Source organism: Mus caroli, unplaced genomic scaffold, assembly GCF_978045245.1.
Source record: "Mus caroli unplaced genomic scaffold, Mus_caroli_1 scaffold_13, whole genome shotgun sequence".
Taxonomy (NCBI): domain Eukaryota; kingdom Metazoa; phylum Chordata; class Mammalia; order Rodentia; family Muridae; genus Mus; species Mus caroli.
The window spans coordinates 97,033,251-97,052,601 of record NW_028227268.1 but is presented as its reverse complement, the minus strand read 5'-3'; the positions used below and the strand labels follow the sequence as shown (position 1 = coordinate 97,052,601).

The following is a 19,351-nucleotide window of genomic DNA, read 5'->3' as shown; positions in this document are numbered from 1 at the left end:
CGCCATGGCTGAGGGCTATATAAGCAACGTCATTTTCCAGGGTCGGGGTCTTCCCTCTTGAAGAATCAATAAAGCTTTTTGCTGCAGAAGATTCCGGTTGTCCCGAGTGTGTTCTTGCCGGCGAGAACCGTAGCTCGGATAAAAAAACAAACAAACAAAAAACCAAGTATGAGAATTTATATTAGACAAGTTGAAAGAAATGGTTGTTGATTTTTAGCTTACGTCAGAATCATTTTTATACAACTTAGATTTGCTATACATATTCTTGTTTTTTTTTAATTGCTAAATTGTCCTGCCAGAATTCATATTTTTTATTCGTGGGATGAATGTTCATAAATCATGCTGACTCTGGTTCAGGGACCTGTCTTTGAGACCCAAAGTGTGTCTTTTATCTTTCCCTTCTTAATTACTCTTTTTTTTAAACTTTTTTTTTGTTTAGTTATTTTATTCCAAACAAGGAGCCCTATTCCACAAATTACCTCTACATTGTTCCTCTTTTCATACACACTTTTTTTTTCTTACGTTTTGGAGACACTGTCTTACACAACCCAGGGTAGTTTTGAACTCCTTACACAAGAGAGGAGGATGTCCTTGAACTCCTGATTCTTCTGTGTCTCCAATTTACTCTTTCTTAATCATGTATACTTATTATGCCACCTTGATGCAACCTCCACTCTGTTTATGTTCCAGGTTTGTACTCCCATGGATCACTGTGACATCCATTTCTGAATTGTAGTCTTGGCTATGTGTTAGCATTCTAGGAAATTTTTTTCTAGGTTTTCATCAATAGACTATAGAAGATCTGCAACTTCATTGATTATTGGCTTTTACTAGGTATGCAGAAAAGACCTTCAAAGACCATGTTTTGCTATTGTCGTTGTCATTGTCGACGTCATCATCATCATCATTTTGTTTTGCTGAGAAGCCTTTGCTTAGAACTTGGACTGTTGTATTTCAGAGTGATTTAAGAATCTTTCTAGACTTTTGAACAACATGGCTTTTTGTCATTTTCTAATTCTTTTCTTTGCATGTGGACCCCAGTGCTCACCAAGTCTGTGTAGAGTGCAGCAGAAATTATTACTGTAGACCTGTGGTGGGTGCACACTCACTATCTGGATATCTTTCTGGCAGTAGAGTCTTCTCTAAGAGTTTTGGCCTGGTGTGATAAAATATCAGAGAGTCACCAGCCAAACTAAAGGCAAATGCAAGCCTTCAAAGTTTTCAAAGTTAAAACACGAAAAGAAATACCAAAATTGTTCATTACACTACAGTTTATGAGCTGCTTTTAAATTTCTGAATAGAAAAGAGGTAAGAACAAAGTGCTGCTTTGATTTAATCAGTGTTTTGCTACAAGGAAATCTGAAGGCTAATAATTACAGGGTCCAAACACTCTGTAACTGTCAACAGTTTCCCCCTCTGTGCAGCCTGACACACCGTAACTCACGCTGTAATCTTAAATAGCTCCCCTCTTTTTTTCATTATGACAGCATCATGCTTAGTGAGATATTATGGTTTTTGCCTTTCCAGTCTTTTGACAGCCTTAAATTGTTCCATTCATTCGTAATTTTGGTATCTCCCACACTTCTGCCTTCAGTTCTTTCTCAACAGACTTGAACAATCTTTCTAGTTTATCTCACTAAAGACACTACAGGTGTCCTGTCTTCTTCAACTGATGGCAGTTGAAAACCAACACTCCTGGGACAAAGTCAATATTAATGTCATGTACTGGGGGTATCAGGTGATGACTGGAGGATATTAAGACTGGTGATTCTTTAAATTCTTTGAAAAGGCCCTGCCCAACTGTTGAATGGTGCTTGTTTGTAGTCCATTTAGGGTTAAGCCAATGAGCTGCAGGCCTCCCTGACTGGGCATTTTCTGAGGGCATCTCAGAATTAGAGGATCTCCTGGGAAACAAATTCTAACTGAATTTGCCACCTGATAAGTCCTTCTCCTGATAGGCAAAGACCTTCAGTAAGTAACCATTGAGACATCAGAAAATATACTAAGTAATTGAGCATAGCAAGAACTAAAATGATACACACACACACACACACACACACACACACACACACACACACAGAGAGAGAGAGAGAGAGAGAAAGAGAGAGAGAGAGAAGAATGAGAGAATCACAAATACACAATTCTAGCTCAAATTTTCATTCATCACAATGCTTTTTGTAAGTTTTCTAAGATATAACATTCAGTTTTCCAGAACTACAAATTTAAAGAAAAAAGTTTGAAGTTTGGAATCAATATTTGTGTAGCTTGTAAGAGACATCCCCAAAGTTAAAGCTTACTTTGGGGGATAGAAGTAGTTCCTTAAAGTTCGGAGCTGAGATGGAAGGAAAGACCATCCAGAGACTGCCCCACCTGGGGATCCATCCCATATACAACCACCAAACCCAGACACTATTGCATATGCCAGAAAGATTTTGCTGACAGGTCCCTGATATAGCTCTCTCTTGTGAGGCTATGCCAGTGCCTGGCAAATACAGAAGTGGATGATCACAGTCATCTATAGGATGGAACACAGGGCCCCTAAAGAAGGAGCTAGAGAAAGTACCCAAGGAGCTGAAGAGGTCTGCAGCCCTATAGGAGGAACAACAGTATGAACTAACCAGTACCCCCAGTGCTCATGTCTAACCAGTATCCCCCCACCCCCCCAGCTGTGTCTTTAGTTACATATGTTGCAGAGGATGGCCTAATCAGCCATCAATGGGAGGAGAGGCCCTTGGTCTTTCGAAGATCATATGCCCCAGTACAGGGGAATGCCAGGGCCAGGAAGCAGGAGTGGGTGGGTTGGGGAGCAGGGTGGAGGGAGGGTATAGGGGACTTTGAGGATAGCATTTGAAATGTAAATGAAGAAAATATCTAATTAAAAGAGTAATTCCTTTGTTTTCTGATGTTCAGATATGTTGAGTATTCTCAGCAGTTCTTATTGTGCTTCTTGTAAACAATAGCTTACAACAATGTACTGATGATGGTGTAAATTCCCAGTCTAGAACACCTCAGCACAGTGATTGGACCATTGAATTAGTAAGTCTTTATGCAATATTCTTGTTTTGTTTTGTTTGATAGCAGATAGATTCTTTAGCTTACTGGATTTATTTTTGGAAAATGCTCATTTAGACATTTATTCACTATGAAAATAACAAGATGATTTCTCTTAAAAATGAGATAGTGTTCATTAATAGAATTTTGGGAAATTCCTATTAATAATGAGAGTTCAGAGGCAAGGAGTCAATGACAGCAGTAAGTATGACATAGATTATAGGGAAATGACTAGTATCTTGAGGGAAACCCTCCAGTGGATATCATGGGTATCAAATGTAGAACTTAAGCCTTGATATTTAGCTTCTTCTACTTGGAAACAGCAAGAAATAAATCTTTTTTGGCTCAGAAGCTACCCAAATTATGGTACTTTTCTGATAGCAGCCTGAGTAGGATAAGACATTTCACAATTAGTTAAGGCTGAACCAGGGAATATACTAAGTGGTCGAGCATAGCAATAATTTCAGAAGACAAGAAAATTCCCACAAAGAGCATCTAAGAACAATATTCAAGGAAGGCTAACGTTTCCACATGAAAAGCATGGTGATGCGAAATATTGAAGTACTGAAAATGCAAGTCTTAACAAAAAAGGTATAAATACTCGATGAGATTACACATCTTCTTAATCGTGTATGGTCAGCTTTAAATGTATCCCTATCACATAGTGCATAATGCAAAAATTCTTAATAACTGAGTTGCATGACTGAGCAGATGGTGCTTCAGCATATATTACAATCATTAGTAGAGTTGTTAAACACACCACAGGGACCCTACTACCAGAATTTGGGAATCTTTAGGTTGGAGTTAGGGGTGTGTGAGATATATAGAAATATCTTTACTTTTCATCTTTGGTCTGGAATTCATATAACACACAAATTAGAGGCAGAACACTGGCAGACACTGCAGTTGCCTATGTGAGAAACTGGAAGTCCATTGCAGCTTTAGCAAGTAGTTGCTATCATGATGGCCCTGTGGGAGGAGGGGAGCTGGTGGCCAACCAAGGCTGGCAGTTCAAGTGGCTGTTAAGCTGAGTTGGAGATAGCAGCAGTAATGAGGCAGTGGACAAAGAGACTCATTCTATCCACAGAGTTACTTTGGCAGACAAGTGCCTGATACCAGTTTTTAAGAGGTAGACTGAATCATGGTAGAAAAGTGCTGCTAAGAACTTATCTTGAGTTTTCCTGGATTGATTTGCATGAACCCCTTCATCATTTACATGGAAGGCAATATCATTTCCAATACTCTACTGGAATGCTGTCTATGAAGGTCTGCTGAGCCATTTGAGCATTTATAGACATTTCAGCTACTTTCAGAAGTTGCTCCACAGTTTCACTGGGTATCTTGCCAGTTCTGATTAGCAATTTATAAGTGCTAGGTCTATGGGACTCTTTTACCAACATATGTCTTGGATTTGATGACCTTTATTGAGCTCCCTGAGAGAAGAAATTTCAATGGCGAAGGATTACTTTTGTGAATCTAAGAAAGAATCACCTGTAAGCTGGAGCTTACAGGTCTCCTAATATCCTGTTTAAGTTCTGTGTCTCTTAGGTATATTCACTATAAAAATAATCACTTATGTTGAAGAGCACTCAAATGGTCCCATTATTCCATGGTAAGGAGACAGATGCTATGTCAATGTACATAGTGCTAAAAATAAATAAAACTATAGCACATCTCTTGATGTTCCCAGTACACAGCAAAACAAACAAACAAACAAACAAACAAACAAGACTCTATCTAACCCAAAGAACAGTAGCTGCTAGATCAAGTACCACAGTAGCATCTTTTTTTCAATAAGTTAAACAGTCAAAGCAGCCTTTAGAATGTTGTACAAGTTTCCCTTGGGTAAAGTTGTTTTCTTTTGCATTTCATTTCTATTTAGCATGAGTTGAGAAAAAAAAATCTATTTCAGACACTTTAGGAAGACATGAGGAATTAATGCTGGGTTAAAATGATATATGATGAAAATCCAGAAAAAAAAGAGTATATAAATTTTCAGACAAATTAACAAAAGCATAAAAATTTGTTTAGTACCATATAAAAGTAACAAGCTGAGATTCAATGCAATATATAAATTTTTTTTATATAAGGCAGTATGACTATACTAAGGAGGTATGATCTAATAGTTACAAACTGGGGCAATTTTAGCAATTCATATGTAGCTTCTTCTCCCTGTCCTTGCCTCATCAGAGTCAGGGAGAGTTGTTCATTCCAGGCATAAAGAAGGCAATCTCAAGTGAGTATTTCAGGAGCTGCTGTGGGGGCCAGAGGTGATTGGATTGATTTAGGTTTTGTTGTTTATTCAAATGCCAAGGTTGTATGCCCGGAATCCCTCAGTGGTAAACTTTTGTTTCCTTAATTGTATGGTTAAAAAAAAGTCCTAGCTCACTTGCAGGTTTTGAAAACTTACCAATCCCTTTGCTTGAAAACCCATCAATCCCTGAGATAGCCTAAAACTCAAACTTGGAGTCCCACCAATCCCCACCCTGAAAAACTCCCAAAGAATCCCTATGTAAAGCCTGTTTCTAGCTTAGTTCTTTGCTGCTTTTTTCCCAAGCAGATGCAGCCATCCTCCTGTATTTTTTCTAATAATCTTCTTGTGTGCGGTCTGTTGTATTGTGGGACTGTGTAATATTCTTTGGCTCCAGACTGCCAGGATACCTTTCTCCTCAGAGTTGCAACACTTGCAATGGGGAAACCTTTCCCCTCAGAGCTGTAACACTTGTATAAAGTTGTGTACCCTTTTTTAGTGCTGACAATACTGCAATCTGAGTCACATTTTGAGAAAGTCTTATCACACTGGTTCTCCAAAAACACTTAAGTTGTGATTCATAACAGTAGCAAAATTACAGTTACAAAGAAGCAACAACATAATTTTATGGTTGGGGGGTCACTAAGAAGGTTGAGAATCACTGTCTTAGTGTAACCTAATGTAACAAGTACAACATTCTTGTGTTCTACAAGAATTCAGAATATTGTGACAAATTCTGCCAACCTATTAATCTTTTAAAATCCAAACTTCAATTAGGGCAATAAGAATAGGAATAATACCTTATTCATCTTTGCACAATCTTACTTACTAACATATTACAGTGATCTTAAAAATAGTAGAATCAAAAGTGACTTATTCTAATACCAAATTATCATATGGTAACTATTAACAAGTTTCTTAAACAATCAACACCCGCCCCCCCCCCCCCCATTTTCTTAAATCTATATTTAGTAAAGAGCGAATGAGTAACCATTCCTAAGTTACCAGAATGTATAGGAAATTTTGTCAGAGTGTACCACCTCAAGAATAAATTGAATCTCTCTCAATTTATATGGGCTTCTTTTAAATATATCTAATTAAAAACAGTACAACACTGAATCAGCATACAATATACATGATGTATTGAATGTACAATTTATTTACAAATGCATTTGGTTGAAGGGTATACTGGGAGTATACAGGAGATCGAGTCCAGAGCAAACACAAGAACAGGAGAGGTGATGGGGCAGGTTCAGGGTAAAAACAGTATGCTATGGGCACACTGTAAATGCCCTGTCAGAGTAGGAAAGTCAGCTTTGGAGTTGCATCAGTCTTCAATGAAATCAACAAGAGGATTTTGCTAGTTTTATTTTTTGACAGTCAAGGTCAGAATAATCCTGATCCGTCAGGCCTGTGGACTTGGGAGTGATCTTCCTTTCTCCTGCTACTAAGCAGACCAGTTGGCCCACTTCATTGTCCAGGTCAGGGCATCAGTACCAACCACAGTTAGTTTTTCCCGCCGAAGCGGGTTTCCGCCCCGTCCCTTCGCAGACTGCGCATGTGCGGCGGCCATTCCTGTGCGCCATGGCCGACGTAGAAGCAAGCCTGTTGCGCCATTTCCCGCTGCTGCTTCCTCAAAACCGGGAGAAAACTATATATGAGGGATTCATTTCGGCTCAGGTACCCTGAGGGGTCGTTCTGTCGCGCGAGAGCCTGTCACTCGTGGCAAAGCCTGACCGCGGCGTCTCTAGCTGGCTGGCTGGGAGAGTGTAGCAGAGACTGGAGAAGCAGCTCCGATACTGTGCGCATGCGCGGTTGCTAGGTGGCGAGGCCGCGCGACACAGGGAGGGCGGGGCGGCTCGCCGGTGCCTGTCTGCTGGTGGAAGAGGGAGGTGCAGTTCTGTAGGTCTTAACCAGAGTTTATCTCGGCGGTGTGTTACTGCACTTACGATTTTGATTTATAGAGCACTCAGGGTTCACTATTAAGCCGAACCTACACAAACAGAAAAATTCAAACCCCATTATTTTATAGTTGAAATCAAATCCTGGGAAATCTAGAGAGACTACCTTGACTATGATTGTGTCAGTTACCTCTGAAACTCTTACTGTTTAGAAAATCTCACCCCAGCACCCTCCCCCCCCCCCCCCGCCCGGTACAACAAATTACCTTAATTTAAGATTTTGACTCTGGACTTTTCCTCTGAATATTAAACTCAGCTACGTGTAACTTGCCCTTTAATGACAGGAGTCATTAATTTCCACGTGTGTTGAAGCAACAACCTCTAGAATGCTGAGCAGATACCAAATTTTCTAACTAGTAACACTTGTCCCTAAGCCTTCCTGGGAGTTAAGAAAATGCTCTGTGATAAATAAATATACACACAGGAAGCATGGACTTCCTTAGGGATTTTCAAACCATGTGAATCTTCAAAGAATGGCTAAAATTTATTATAGATGGAAACGAGTTAGCCACCTCTTGCTTAACTGTTGGAATATCCAGTTAAAATGTTTTTCACATGTACAGAAACATTCAGAAAAATGAGAGAGAGAGAGAGAGAGAGAGAGAGAGAGAGAGAGAGAGAGAGAAAGAGAAAGAGAGAGAGAGAGAGAGAGAGAGAGAGTATTTGTGCGCATGCATGTGCAAATGTGTTCTGGGAATTGAACCTGCAGCCATTCACATGCCAGGCAAGTGTTGCACAGGACAGGCAGAAGCAAGTGTTTTACATCACTTGTCTGTATCTTCAATAGCACTTTAGAAAACAATTATAGCCATAAGATTAGACCGGAAATAAATTAGCCTTCGATGTAGGTAGTTTCTAATTTTTTATTCCTTAAGCATCTCCTTTGAGTCTTAAGCACTGTCTAAAAGCTATCCAGCACAACTGATTTTATCCTGTGTGTGATTGTGGTTGGTCCTGGGCACACATTTACCTTACTCTTTGAGATTAAATCATAGATACATTTCTTGCTGTTTTATCTCTAAATAATTTAGCACTCATTTCATAAAACAAGGGTCCACTCAAACCTAACCTCAGTACAGTTACTACAACTGCTATGCAATGTAAAATTTCATGGAGTATTTAATTATCTTATCTCTTCTTTTGGAGAAGTTCTTAGTCTGTGTTTTTATTAACTTGAATTTTATTTGTAAGAGTTAAGCTTATTAGGTTTGATATTTTCTCACCATTGAATTCTGGAAATGTGTTTGGGGAGGGACATCCCAGAAACTGTCCTGTGTTCCCTTCAAGGCACATGAAGTCAGCTACTCCCAGTGTTGATATTAATAATGCCAGTTACCAGGTTAGTGTGACTTCTGCCAGATCTTCTTTAGAAATTAACGAGTACTTTTCGGTGAGATTCTTTGGGCCATTACACATTCACTTATATACTGCATATTTATGTATTCATTCATTCATTCATTCATTCATTTTAGTTCCATTTTCTCTATTTATTTATTTATTTATTTATTCACTCACTTTACATCTCCCTATCCCCCTCATAGCCCCACCCCTGACCCCCCTCCTCTTCTCCTCTGAGGAGGGGAGCTGCTCCCTTCTGCCCAGGAACCAGCCCACAGGACTAGACACATTCTCTCCCACTGACGTCAGACAAGGCAACTCAGTTAAGGGAACAGGATCCACAGGCTGGCAGCAGAGTCAGAGGCAGGACTCTTTCCAGTTGTTGAAGGACTCATGTGAAGACCAAGCTGCACTTTTTTTACACATGTGTGTATGGAGGCCTAGATCCAGCCCATGTATGCCCTTTGGTTGGTGGTTCAGTCTCTTGGAGCCCCCCAAGGGTCCAGGTTGGTTGAGCCTTTTGGTCTTCTTGTGGAGACCTGAGTCCCTGTACCCACCAAGTCCCACAGTCCTTCCCCCAACTCTTTCACAAGACTCCCAAGTTCCAGCTGATATTTGGCTGTGGGTCTCTGCATTGGTTTTGTATATTGCAGATTTTCAATACTAGATTCTTGGCTTAAATAGCTAAATAGTAATGATTGGTGTCAAATCTCTCAAGCCTTTTCTAACACTATCATGCCTATCTGTGAATTGGTGCTTTTTTTGTTATAAGGAATAGCTTTCCCATCTTACTTCTTTTTGATGTGTGATTGTATGTGTTGTTTCCTTTATTTTGCTTGCGCACTTTCTGTTTCTATGCTTCTGAGGCGGTGCACTTCCCTCATCATGCTGTTTTAAAAGCATCTGGTAGATGCTTCTGTATTGTGTCTCATCACTGGATTTTGGAGCTTATATAATTTCTACGTGAAGTTCTTTATTCTAAATTTTGTTTTTAATCTTTGTTAGAACTTATAGTTTTGTTTCACCACAATTACTATTGTTTATAAACATCACCTTTGGTACCTTGACAATCAGTTTTTACATGAAAGAATCATTTGTGAGCAGAGGAAAAGTGTGTTTTCTATTATTAGATCCTATTGTCTTGAGTGAGCTTTGGTAGTTTGTGGCAAAGACTTAATTTCATATAGGTTTCTGTATATATTGATTTACAAAGTTATTTATGATATTCACCTGTTTCTGTGTTTCTTTTCTTTCTTTCTTACTTTCTTTTTTTTGTTAGATATTTTCTTTATTTACATTTCAAATGTTGTCTCCTTTCCTAGTTTGCCCTCTGAAAATCCCCTATACCCCCCACTCCCTGTTCCCCAACACACCCACTCCCACTTCCTGGCCCTGGAATTCCCCTATACTGGGGCATAGAATCTTCACAGGACCAAGGGACTCTCCTCCTATTAATGACCAACCAGGCCATTCTCTGCTACATATGCATCCAGAGGCATGAGTCCCACCATGTGTGTTCTTTGATTGGTGGTTTAGTCCCAGGGGGCTCTGGGATACTGGTTAGTTCATATTGTTGTTCCTCCTATGGGGCTTCAAACCCCTTCAGCTCCTTGGGTCCTTTCTCTAGCTCCTTCATTGGGGACCCTGTGTTCAGTCCAGTGGTTGGCTGAGAGCATCCACCTCTGTATTTGTCAGGCACTGCCAGAGCCTCTCAGGAGACAGTTGGAATTAGGTTCTTCTTTGAAGGTCTGATAGAACTCTGCACTAAACCCATCTGGTCCTGGGCTTTTTTGGTTGGGAAACTATTTATGACTGTTTCTATTTCTTTAGGGTATATGGGACTGTTTAGATCATTAATCTGATTCTGATTTAACTTTGGTACCTGGTATCTGTCTAGAAAATTGTCCATTTCATCCATGCTTTCCAATTTTGTTAAGTAAAGGCTTTTGTAGTAGGATCTGATTACTTTTCGGATTTTCTCAGTTTCTGTTGTTATGTCTCCCTTTTCATTTTTGATTTTGTTAATTAGGATACTTTCTTTGCACCCTCTAGTTAGTCTGGCTAAGGGTTTATCTACTTTGTTTATCTTCTCAAAGAACCAGCTCCTGGTTTGGTCGATTCTTTGTGTAGTTCTTTTTGTTTCTATTTGGTTGATTTCAGCCCTGTTTTTGATTATTTCCTGCTGTCTACTCCTCTTAAGTGAATTTGCTTCTTTTTCTTCTAGAGCTTTTAGGTATGCTGTCAAGCTGCTAGTGTGTGTTCCCTCTAGTTTCTTTTTGGAGGCAGTCAGAGATAATGAGTTTTCCTTTTAGGACTGCTTTGGGTATGTTGTGTCTTCATTTTCATTAAACTCTAAAAAGTCCTTAATTTATATCTTTCTTTCTTTCTTTCTTTCTTTCTTTCTTTCTTTCTTTCTTTCTTTCTTTCTTTCTTTCTTTCTTTCTTTCTTTCTTTCTTCCTCCCTCCCTCCCTCCCTCCCTTCCTTCCTTCCTTCCTTCCTTCCTTCCTTCCTTCCTTCCTTCCTTCCTTCCTTCCTTGACCTACTTATTTATCATTGAGTAGAGTGTTGTTCAGCTTCAGCATGTATGAGGGCTTTCTATTATTTATGTTGTTATTGAAGATCAACCTTAGTCCGTGGGGATCTGATAGCATGTATGGTTTTATTTCAGTCTTCTTGTATCTGTTGAGGCCTGTTTTGTGACCAATTATATTATATGATCAGTTTTGGAGAAGGTACCATGAGGTGCTGAGAAGGTATATTCTTTTGTTTTAGGATAAAATGTTCTGTAGATAGCTGTTAAATCCATTTGTTTCATAACTTCTCTTAGTTTCACTGTGTCTCTGTTCAATTTCTGTTTCCATGATCTGTCCATTGATGAGAGTGGGGTGTTGAAGTCTCCCGCTATTATTGTGTGCAATGCAATGTGTGCTTTGAGCTTTACTAAAGTTTCTTTAATGAATGTGGATGCCCTTGCATTTGGTACATAGATGTTCAGAATTGAGAGTTCATCTTGGTAGATTTTACCTTTGATGAGTATGAAGTGTTCCTTCTTTTCTTTTTTTGATAACTTTAGGATGAAAGTCAATTTTATTCCATATTAGAATGGGTACTCCAACTTGTTTCTTGGGACCATTTGCTTGGGAAATTGTTTTTTGGCCTTTTCCTTTGAGGAAGTGTCTGTCTTTGTTCCTGAGGTAGGTTTCCTGTATGCAGCAAAATGTTTAATCTTGTTTATGTAGCCAGTCTGTTGGTCTATGTCTTTTTATTGGGGAATTGAGTCCATTGTTATTAAGGAAAAGTCATTGTTGCTTTTTCTAGGGTATAGTTTCCCTCCTTTCTCTTTCTTATGTGTTTTGTGTGTGTTTGTGTGTGTGTGTGTGTAGGAGTCCAGAGGTTTACATTGGATGTTTGCCTCGATAACTTGTCACATTACTTATTAAGGTAGGCTCTCTTGCTGCACATGGACTTGCAAATTCTGTGTAGTCTTGTCAGCCATAATGTCTCTGAGATGCTTTGCCTTTGCCTGTCCAGAATTGAGCTTTTATTTAGGGTCTCGGATCCCACCTTTAGTCCTTAAGCTTGCAGAGCAAGTGCTTTTTTCTATGGAGATATCTATCTCCGTAGCCCCTGTTGGCCTTGCAGTTAATGCCCGTTGGTTCTGTGATGATGCTTCTTGTACTAGTTACCCCTTGCTACTTCACTGTTATAAGCCTTGAAACAACAAAATAATTATCTGTTTCTCCAAATCAGGAATTTAGAATCATCTGATTTGGTGACTCCTGATCAGGATCTCTCATGAACTTCCAATAAAGACTATTGCAAGGACTTTGACACTGTGAATAGTTTTTTTGTTGTAAGTAGTAGTTAAATTACTTGAGGAGAGTCCAACTGTTTAAAGGCTTTCTTTTATTTTTGTTAAACATGAGCAGAGCTTAATTTAGCTGTACCCATGAAACTACTTTTCTGGGTGCTGTATTTAATGTTTTTTACCAGGAGTTCTACTTTGGCTTGTTGGACTACACCATGATTGAGTGAGCTGGATGACTTCTTTTTAGACTAAACCTGTGAGTTAGTTCTGTGGTTGCATGTTTTCTACTGTGTGGAAGCCATGGATTCCTTCCTCAGCTTCCTCCTTCCAATACAATACTGCTTTGCATAATCTGTCTCCTAGCTTTTAGTATTTTCCTTAAAACCTCATTTATTTTTTGTTATTTAAAAAAATTACATTATCTTATGTGTGTATGTGCACACAAATGTGTGGGGGTACATGCAACCACAGTGAGTACTCTGGATGCCAGAGGGTAAGAGGAAGATGGGTCACTCCTTCCTCCATGAGACAGGAATTGAACTCACTTCAGCTTGATTGCAAGTTCCTTTGCCCATTGACTCTTCTCTCTGGCCCCCTTTCCTTATTTTTAAATTCTGATATTTTTTTCAGACAGGATTGTCATGAGTACTTTTTCTCATGTTCATTTTAGTGTGAGAACTGCCAGAACAGTGAAGTTAAGCTATCCTTTTCTACTTTCTCCTTCTTTCAGGGTTTCTATTGCATGTGTATTGGGCTTTCTCTGGCACTTTCTTTTCAACCATTTGTTTGTTTGTTTGTTTTGAGACAGGGTTTCTCTGTATAGCCCTGGCTGTCCTGGAACTCACTTTGTAGACCAGGCTGTCTTCCAATTCAGAAATCCGCCTGCCTCTGCCTCCCGAGTGCTGGGATTAAAGGCGTGCACCATCACGCCCTGCTTCAACCATATTTTTTTCATGGTCATTTTGCATTTTTCTTGCTATTACTCCATAGTTATGAAATTTTGTTTAACTACATTCTTCCTTCTCATGTTTAAACTTGTTGTCTTTTTAAACATTTTTTTAAAAAAATTATTAGGTATTTATTTCATTTACATTTTCAATGCTATCCCAAAAGTCCCCCACATGCTCCCCTACCCACTCCCCCACCCACACTCCCACTTCTTGGCCCTGGAGTTCCCCTGTACTGAGGCATATAAAGTTTGCACGACCAATGGGCCTCTCTTTCTACTGATGGCCTACTAGGCCATCTTCTGATACATATGCAGCTAGAGACATGAGCTCCTGGGGGTACTGGTTAGTTCATATTGTTGTTCCACCGATAGGGTTGCAGATCCCCCCAGCGACTTGGGTACTTTCTCTAGCTCCTCCATTGGGGGCCCTGTGATCCATCCAATAGCTGTGAACATCCATTTCTGTGTTTGCTAGGCCCCGGCATAGACTCACAAGAGACAGCTATATCAGGGTTCCTTCAGCAAAATCTTGCTAGTGTATGCAATGGTGTCAGTGTTTGGAAGCTGATTATGGTATGGATCCCTGGATATGGCAATCTCTAGATGGTCCATCCTTTCATCTCAGCTCCAAACTTTGTCTCTGTAATTCCTTCCGTGGGTGTTTTGTTCCCAATTCTAAGAAGGGGTAAAGTGTCCAAACTTTGGTCTTTGTTCTTCTTGAGTTTCATGTGCTTTGCAAATTGTATCTTATATCTTAGGTATTCTAAGTTTCTGGGCTAATATCCACTTAGCAGTGAGTACATATTGTGTGAGTTCTTTTTTTTTTTTTGGTTTTTCGAGACAGGGTTTCTCTGTGTAGCCCTGGCTGTCCTGGCACTCACTTTGTAGCTGAGGCTGGCTCGAACTCAAAAATTCGCCTGCCTCTGCCTCCCAAGTGCTGGGATTAAAGGTGTGCGCCACCACGCCCGGCTTTGTGTGAGTTCTTTTGTGATTGGGTTACCTCACTCAGGATGATGCCCTCCAGGTCCATCCATTTGCCTAGGAATTTCATAAATTCATTCTTTTTAATAGCTGGGTAGTACTCCATTGTGTAAATATACCACATTTTCTGTATCCATTCCTCTGTTGAGGGGCATCTGGGTTCTTTCCAGCTTCTGGCTATTATAAATAAGGCTGCTATGAACATAGTGGAGCATGTATCCTTCTTCCCGGTTGGAACATCTTCTGGATATATGCCCAGGAGAGGTATTGCGGGATCCTCCGGTAGTACTATGTTCAAGTTTCTGAGGAGCCACCAGACTGATTTCCAGAGTGGTTGTACAAGCTTGCAATCCCACCAACAATGGAGGAGTGTTCCTCTTTCTCCACATCCTCGCCAGCATCTGCTGTCACCTGAATTTTTGATCTTAGCCATTCTGACTGGTGTGAGGTGGAATCTCAGGGTTGTTTTGATTTGCATTTCCCTGATGATTAAGGATGTTGAACATTTTTCAGGTGCTTCTCAGCCATTCAGTATTCCTCAGGTGAGAATTCCTTGTTTAGCTCTGAGCCTCATTTTTTAATGGTGTTATTTGATTTTCTGGAGTCTACCTTCTTGAGTTCTTTCTATATATTGGATATTAGTCCCCTCTCTGATTTGGATAGGTAAAGATCCTTTCCCAATCTGTTGGTGGCCTTTTTGTCTTATTGACAGTGTCTTTTGCCTTACAGAAGCTTTGCAGTTTTATGAGGTCCCATTTGTCGATTCTTGATCTTACAGCACAAGCCATTGCTGTTCTATTCAGGAATTTTTCCCCTGTGCCCATATCTTAGAGGCTTTGTCTTGTCTTAATGTCAGTTTGATTTGCTTAGTTTTCTTTCTGAGTTTAGTCAATGTGGTCATAGCTTTTGTCAGTTTCTGGTCTTGGCTTTTAGATTTTTCAGTATTGAAATGTTCATTTCTTGACATTGTAGTCTATATGTAATTGGTGCCTGTTTCTGGGCTCTGTTCTTCTGGGCTCCATCATTACCTTTGCTTCTAGTGCTCTGTGTTTGTGTCATAGCTCCGTGGACTGGGGCCACAGATCTTTGGGTGTTGTGGTTTGCTGCTTGCAGTAGTTTGTGAAATTTCTAATTCAAGAATACCCTCTTCTGTTGGTAAAGGAAAATGCAGTTTATTTAATGATTTATTTGGGGGAGGGGTTGAGGGAGTGATTATACATGGTAGGTTATTAATTCTGTCATAAAAGCTTCAGTTTCCCACAGTTATCATTTTCTTTCTAAGGTGCAGTTTCCAAAGGGTGTTTCTGCCCAATCTTTTGCTGCTCTGCAGTGTTTTCAGACATCTCATTGACTTCTTCTTTTTGCCTTTTAAAAAGGAGTATCTCACTCTGAGGTCCAGGAAAGCCTCCAACTCAGCATTGACCTGTATGACCTTTCTGAATGCTAAGAGTGACAGCCATGGCCACCAGCAGCCTCTCCTTGACTTGTGGTTCATATTAGATCTCTTCCTTATTGCCAGTGCTTGGTTCTCCTACAAGTCTTTGTTAGTCTTTTGTCCGTATTCTTCTGTGAAGTTTTAGAATAACACTTTTAACTCTCATTGTTTTTGGAACCCAGACTGAGCTCTACTCAAAAGTGATTTTCATCCCTGTTACAATTAATTACAGATTTATTGTGTTCTCTGACTTCTAGTTGCAAACATAATATTTTTTTATCATTTTATTTGCTTATTATTATTCACTCTCGGTTTTTGGGAAGGATATGTCAGGACATTGAGGTTTAGACACGCTTCGTATTTTTGTTATCTGGAAGCTGGAAAAATCTGCCTTCTGAGAAAGTGTGAAACCATTCAGATGCTTTAACTACAGAAATGCTAATTATGTATATTTTCTTGGGATAATTAAGTATTGGCCCCTTTATGACACTTGACTTTTTACAGTGACTGGATTTCCTCAATCTTTGCATTTGTTCTTTCAGGTAAAGTAGAGTTGCTTTGCTGTTTCCGTGTCCATGGTGGATTTCCTACCATTCTTACACCTGTGTGTGGGGTGTCTATGGAGTTAGGCGAAAGTTACTGCATGATACCTCTTAGTGCTTTAATGAAATAGTGAATTATTGTTACTTGACCTTTTGAAAAGGTCAGTAGTACATTTTGTTTCATTTTTTAAAAGGACATTTAAATGTAATGAAAGTCAGAACTGTGATATTACCATGAAAGTAAAGGTTATGGGGTGCATTTAATTGTGTTCCTCTGGTTTGGAATCTGCTTTGAGGGACTCTGCTAAAATTCCACACGGTAATTGTTTTTCAAGAATTTTATTACTCTTTTCATTTTATATTGTTGGAGTAAAAGATTACATTTCTGTTTGTCTTTTCCTGCTTATTTTTGCTCAGATGCACATGTACCACTGTGTTTAAGCTACAGAGTTCAGACCGTTTACCTATTCACTCTAGACAGAAAGTGAAGCTGAGTGTGTTTCCAGAGAACACTCTTTCCTTTCCCTAGACTCCTGAGTCAAATTTGTATAACTACCAAATATTTAGATTTAAAAAATTAGTATATTATCTATTTTATTTATTGAAGGTTCACTATATGAAATCGTTACAGAATGAATGGGAAAATGTGTGTATGTATCCGTGTGTGTGCGTATGTGTGATACGCACATGTGTATGTGTGGGTGTAGATATTTCATGAACATATCGGTTGCAGAGGATATTGGCTGTCCTACTTTATCATTCTTTCCTGTTTTGAGACATGCTCTCTTAATCTTGGAGCTAGGCTGAAGGCTATCTTCCAGCTTTTATCGTACAGAGCTCTGGGGTTGCTGACTTTGTATATGTGTACTGGGATCATTCTTCACGATTGTAGAGCAAACGTGCTTACCTACTGAGACATCTCTCCAGGCCTTAAAATTATTTGTTTTTAGCTAAAAACCTAGATTACATAACAATATATTTTCATTTTATTAAATTTAGAAAGTTGCAAATTTAAAAGCTGAATATCCTTTTTGGTGAATTTATACTTTAAGAAATAAATTTCTATGTTTTCTAATACTTTCATAGTATTTTTTGTCTTTTTCTTTGAAACGATGTTCCTGTCTTAATATTGTGTGTTTTCCAAGTAGTTGTAAAGTTTTCAACATAGAAATTTGAAATATTACTTTTCATAAAATGCACTCTTATCTATCTCTATGTATGTACGTATGTATAGATATCTTGTATTTTCCAAGTATAAAAAGTTTAGCTATATTTGATATCCTTTATAAATATAGGAAAATATGTTTGTTTGATTTTAACTTTTTAGCATTAAGTGAAAGAAGGGAAATTTGCACTTTTCTTTTTCACAGGGAAGTGATTTTCACCTCAGAATAGTGCTGCCTAAGGACCTGCAGCTCAAGAGGGCAAGGTGAGGTACTATTTGCTTGTATACGTGTTAGTGGCACCGGCGGCCAGAGAAGCCATAATTCTGCTGGCTGCAGTTTTGCCTGAAGTGCTTTTCAGCCAATATCCCCAACACACACTGGTTCTTGCAAACCAGTTTGTCTTTATGAATCACCTCACTGTGACTTTCAGTTCACACACCCTTTCAATGTTTGTTTTTCTTGAAAGCAGTAACAACAATTGTGTACACTTACCTAACAAGTTCTGATTTAAGGGCAAAAGAAATGGTTAGAAGACTTGCCCCCTACCCCACTTCCCAGCTTCTCACTAATATTTACTGCATACACATAATTTGTAATTTGTGAAGAATCATTCAATTGCTTTGGTCTGGGTGTTCATAGTAAAATTGATGTGGGCAGGAACAGCTAGCTCATCAGAAGCTAGAGCTGGAGATGTCAGTGTCATCACAGACCTCAGTTCTCTCTTCAGTGTCTGGGAATAAAGAGAAGGAAAGCAGAGCAGTTTATGAAGAGAAGCACAGGATTTTGTGATGGATGGCAGGTAGAGGTGGTATTGGGTTTGTAGGGAATGAGTGAGTAAAAAGAAAATTGAAAACTGGAAATTGGTATGTAGAAAAGATAGGTGGCTACTGAAGCAAGAATCATGGAATTTTAGTAAGAGACCAAGTTAGTAACAAGGAGTGGAAGCATATTGGCTAAGAACCTCCTATGGAGGAGCAAATGAAGAAACTGCTTTGGTCCTATTGGAGGAGATGTGGTGGGAATGGAACTTAGCACAAGAGTAGACAGAGTAGTGGGCTAGAAAGGAAGTGGTTTGGGAAACCCAGACTTCCTTCCTTACTCACTTCATTCATTCATAGGTTTTTGAGAGAGTGTCTTTCATGTAGCCCTGGCTGACCTGGAATGCTCTGTAGACCAGGTTGACCTCCAACTCAGAGATCCCTGCTTCTGACTCCTAAGAATTGGGATCCATGCCTGGCCTACAGAGTTGTTTGTTTTTGTTTTGTTCTGTTTCATGTATACAAATGTTCTGTTTGTATATGCCTGTGAGCTATATTTATGTCTGTTGCCCACAGACACTAGATGAGGGCATTGATTCCTCTGGAACTGAAGTTATGAACAGTCATGAGCTGCCATATGGGTCCTGGGAATCTAACTGGATGCTCTGAGAAAGGAGCTCTTAACTACCAAGCCATCGCTACAGCCCCAACTTCAGACTTTCTACATCTAGATAATTAAAATTTCTTTTAAATAGTTACTGACCTATCTGTATTATGTTAGTTGAGGTGAGCTGGTGGCAATGGACTTATCATTACCTATATAATTAAAAGTATCTGTTCAGTTACATTAATCTAGAATTTGGAGGATATATTGTGCCAGAGGCTTTTCAAGTGTAAATTTGACATATTATGATCCAAACTTTGTATTATATCTGCCTATTGTGATGAAGAGTCTAGTTCAATGGAAGTTTTTATTTGGCCATGTTATAGTTTAGCAAAGATGCCTTATTAATCTGCTGCTTACTGATAGCAGTTTTTTAAGTTTGAAGTAAAATTGATAGTGGCGTTTTGAAGATGAGAGTTTCAGTAGTATGAGTAGTTAATGTTTTT

The 19,351-nt window shown here is 39.2% G+C and overlaps 1 protein-coding gene across 2 annotated transcripts in view; it reads left to right on the top strand.

Annotated features, from left to right (window-relative positions):
- The first annotated feature begins 6,658 nt into the window (after positions 1-6,658).
- Fancl (FA complementation group L) overlaps positions 6,659-19,351 on the top strand; it is a 75,572-nt gene continuing 62,879 nt past the window's right edge. Inside the window, exons 1-2 of one of the 2 annotated variants that reach the window (XM_021177189.3) lie at positions 6,665-6,982; positions 17,688-17,746. In XM_021177189.3, the coding sequence (XP_021032848.1) occupies positions 6,887-6,982; positions 17,688-17,746 (155 nt within the window). In that variant the 5' untranslated portion in view covers positions 6,665-6,886. Of the gene's footprint in view, positions 6,983-17,687; positions 17,747-19,351 lie in introns of both variants that reach the window. The other variant, XM_085829063.1, reaches the window with a different exon arrangement.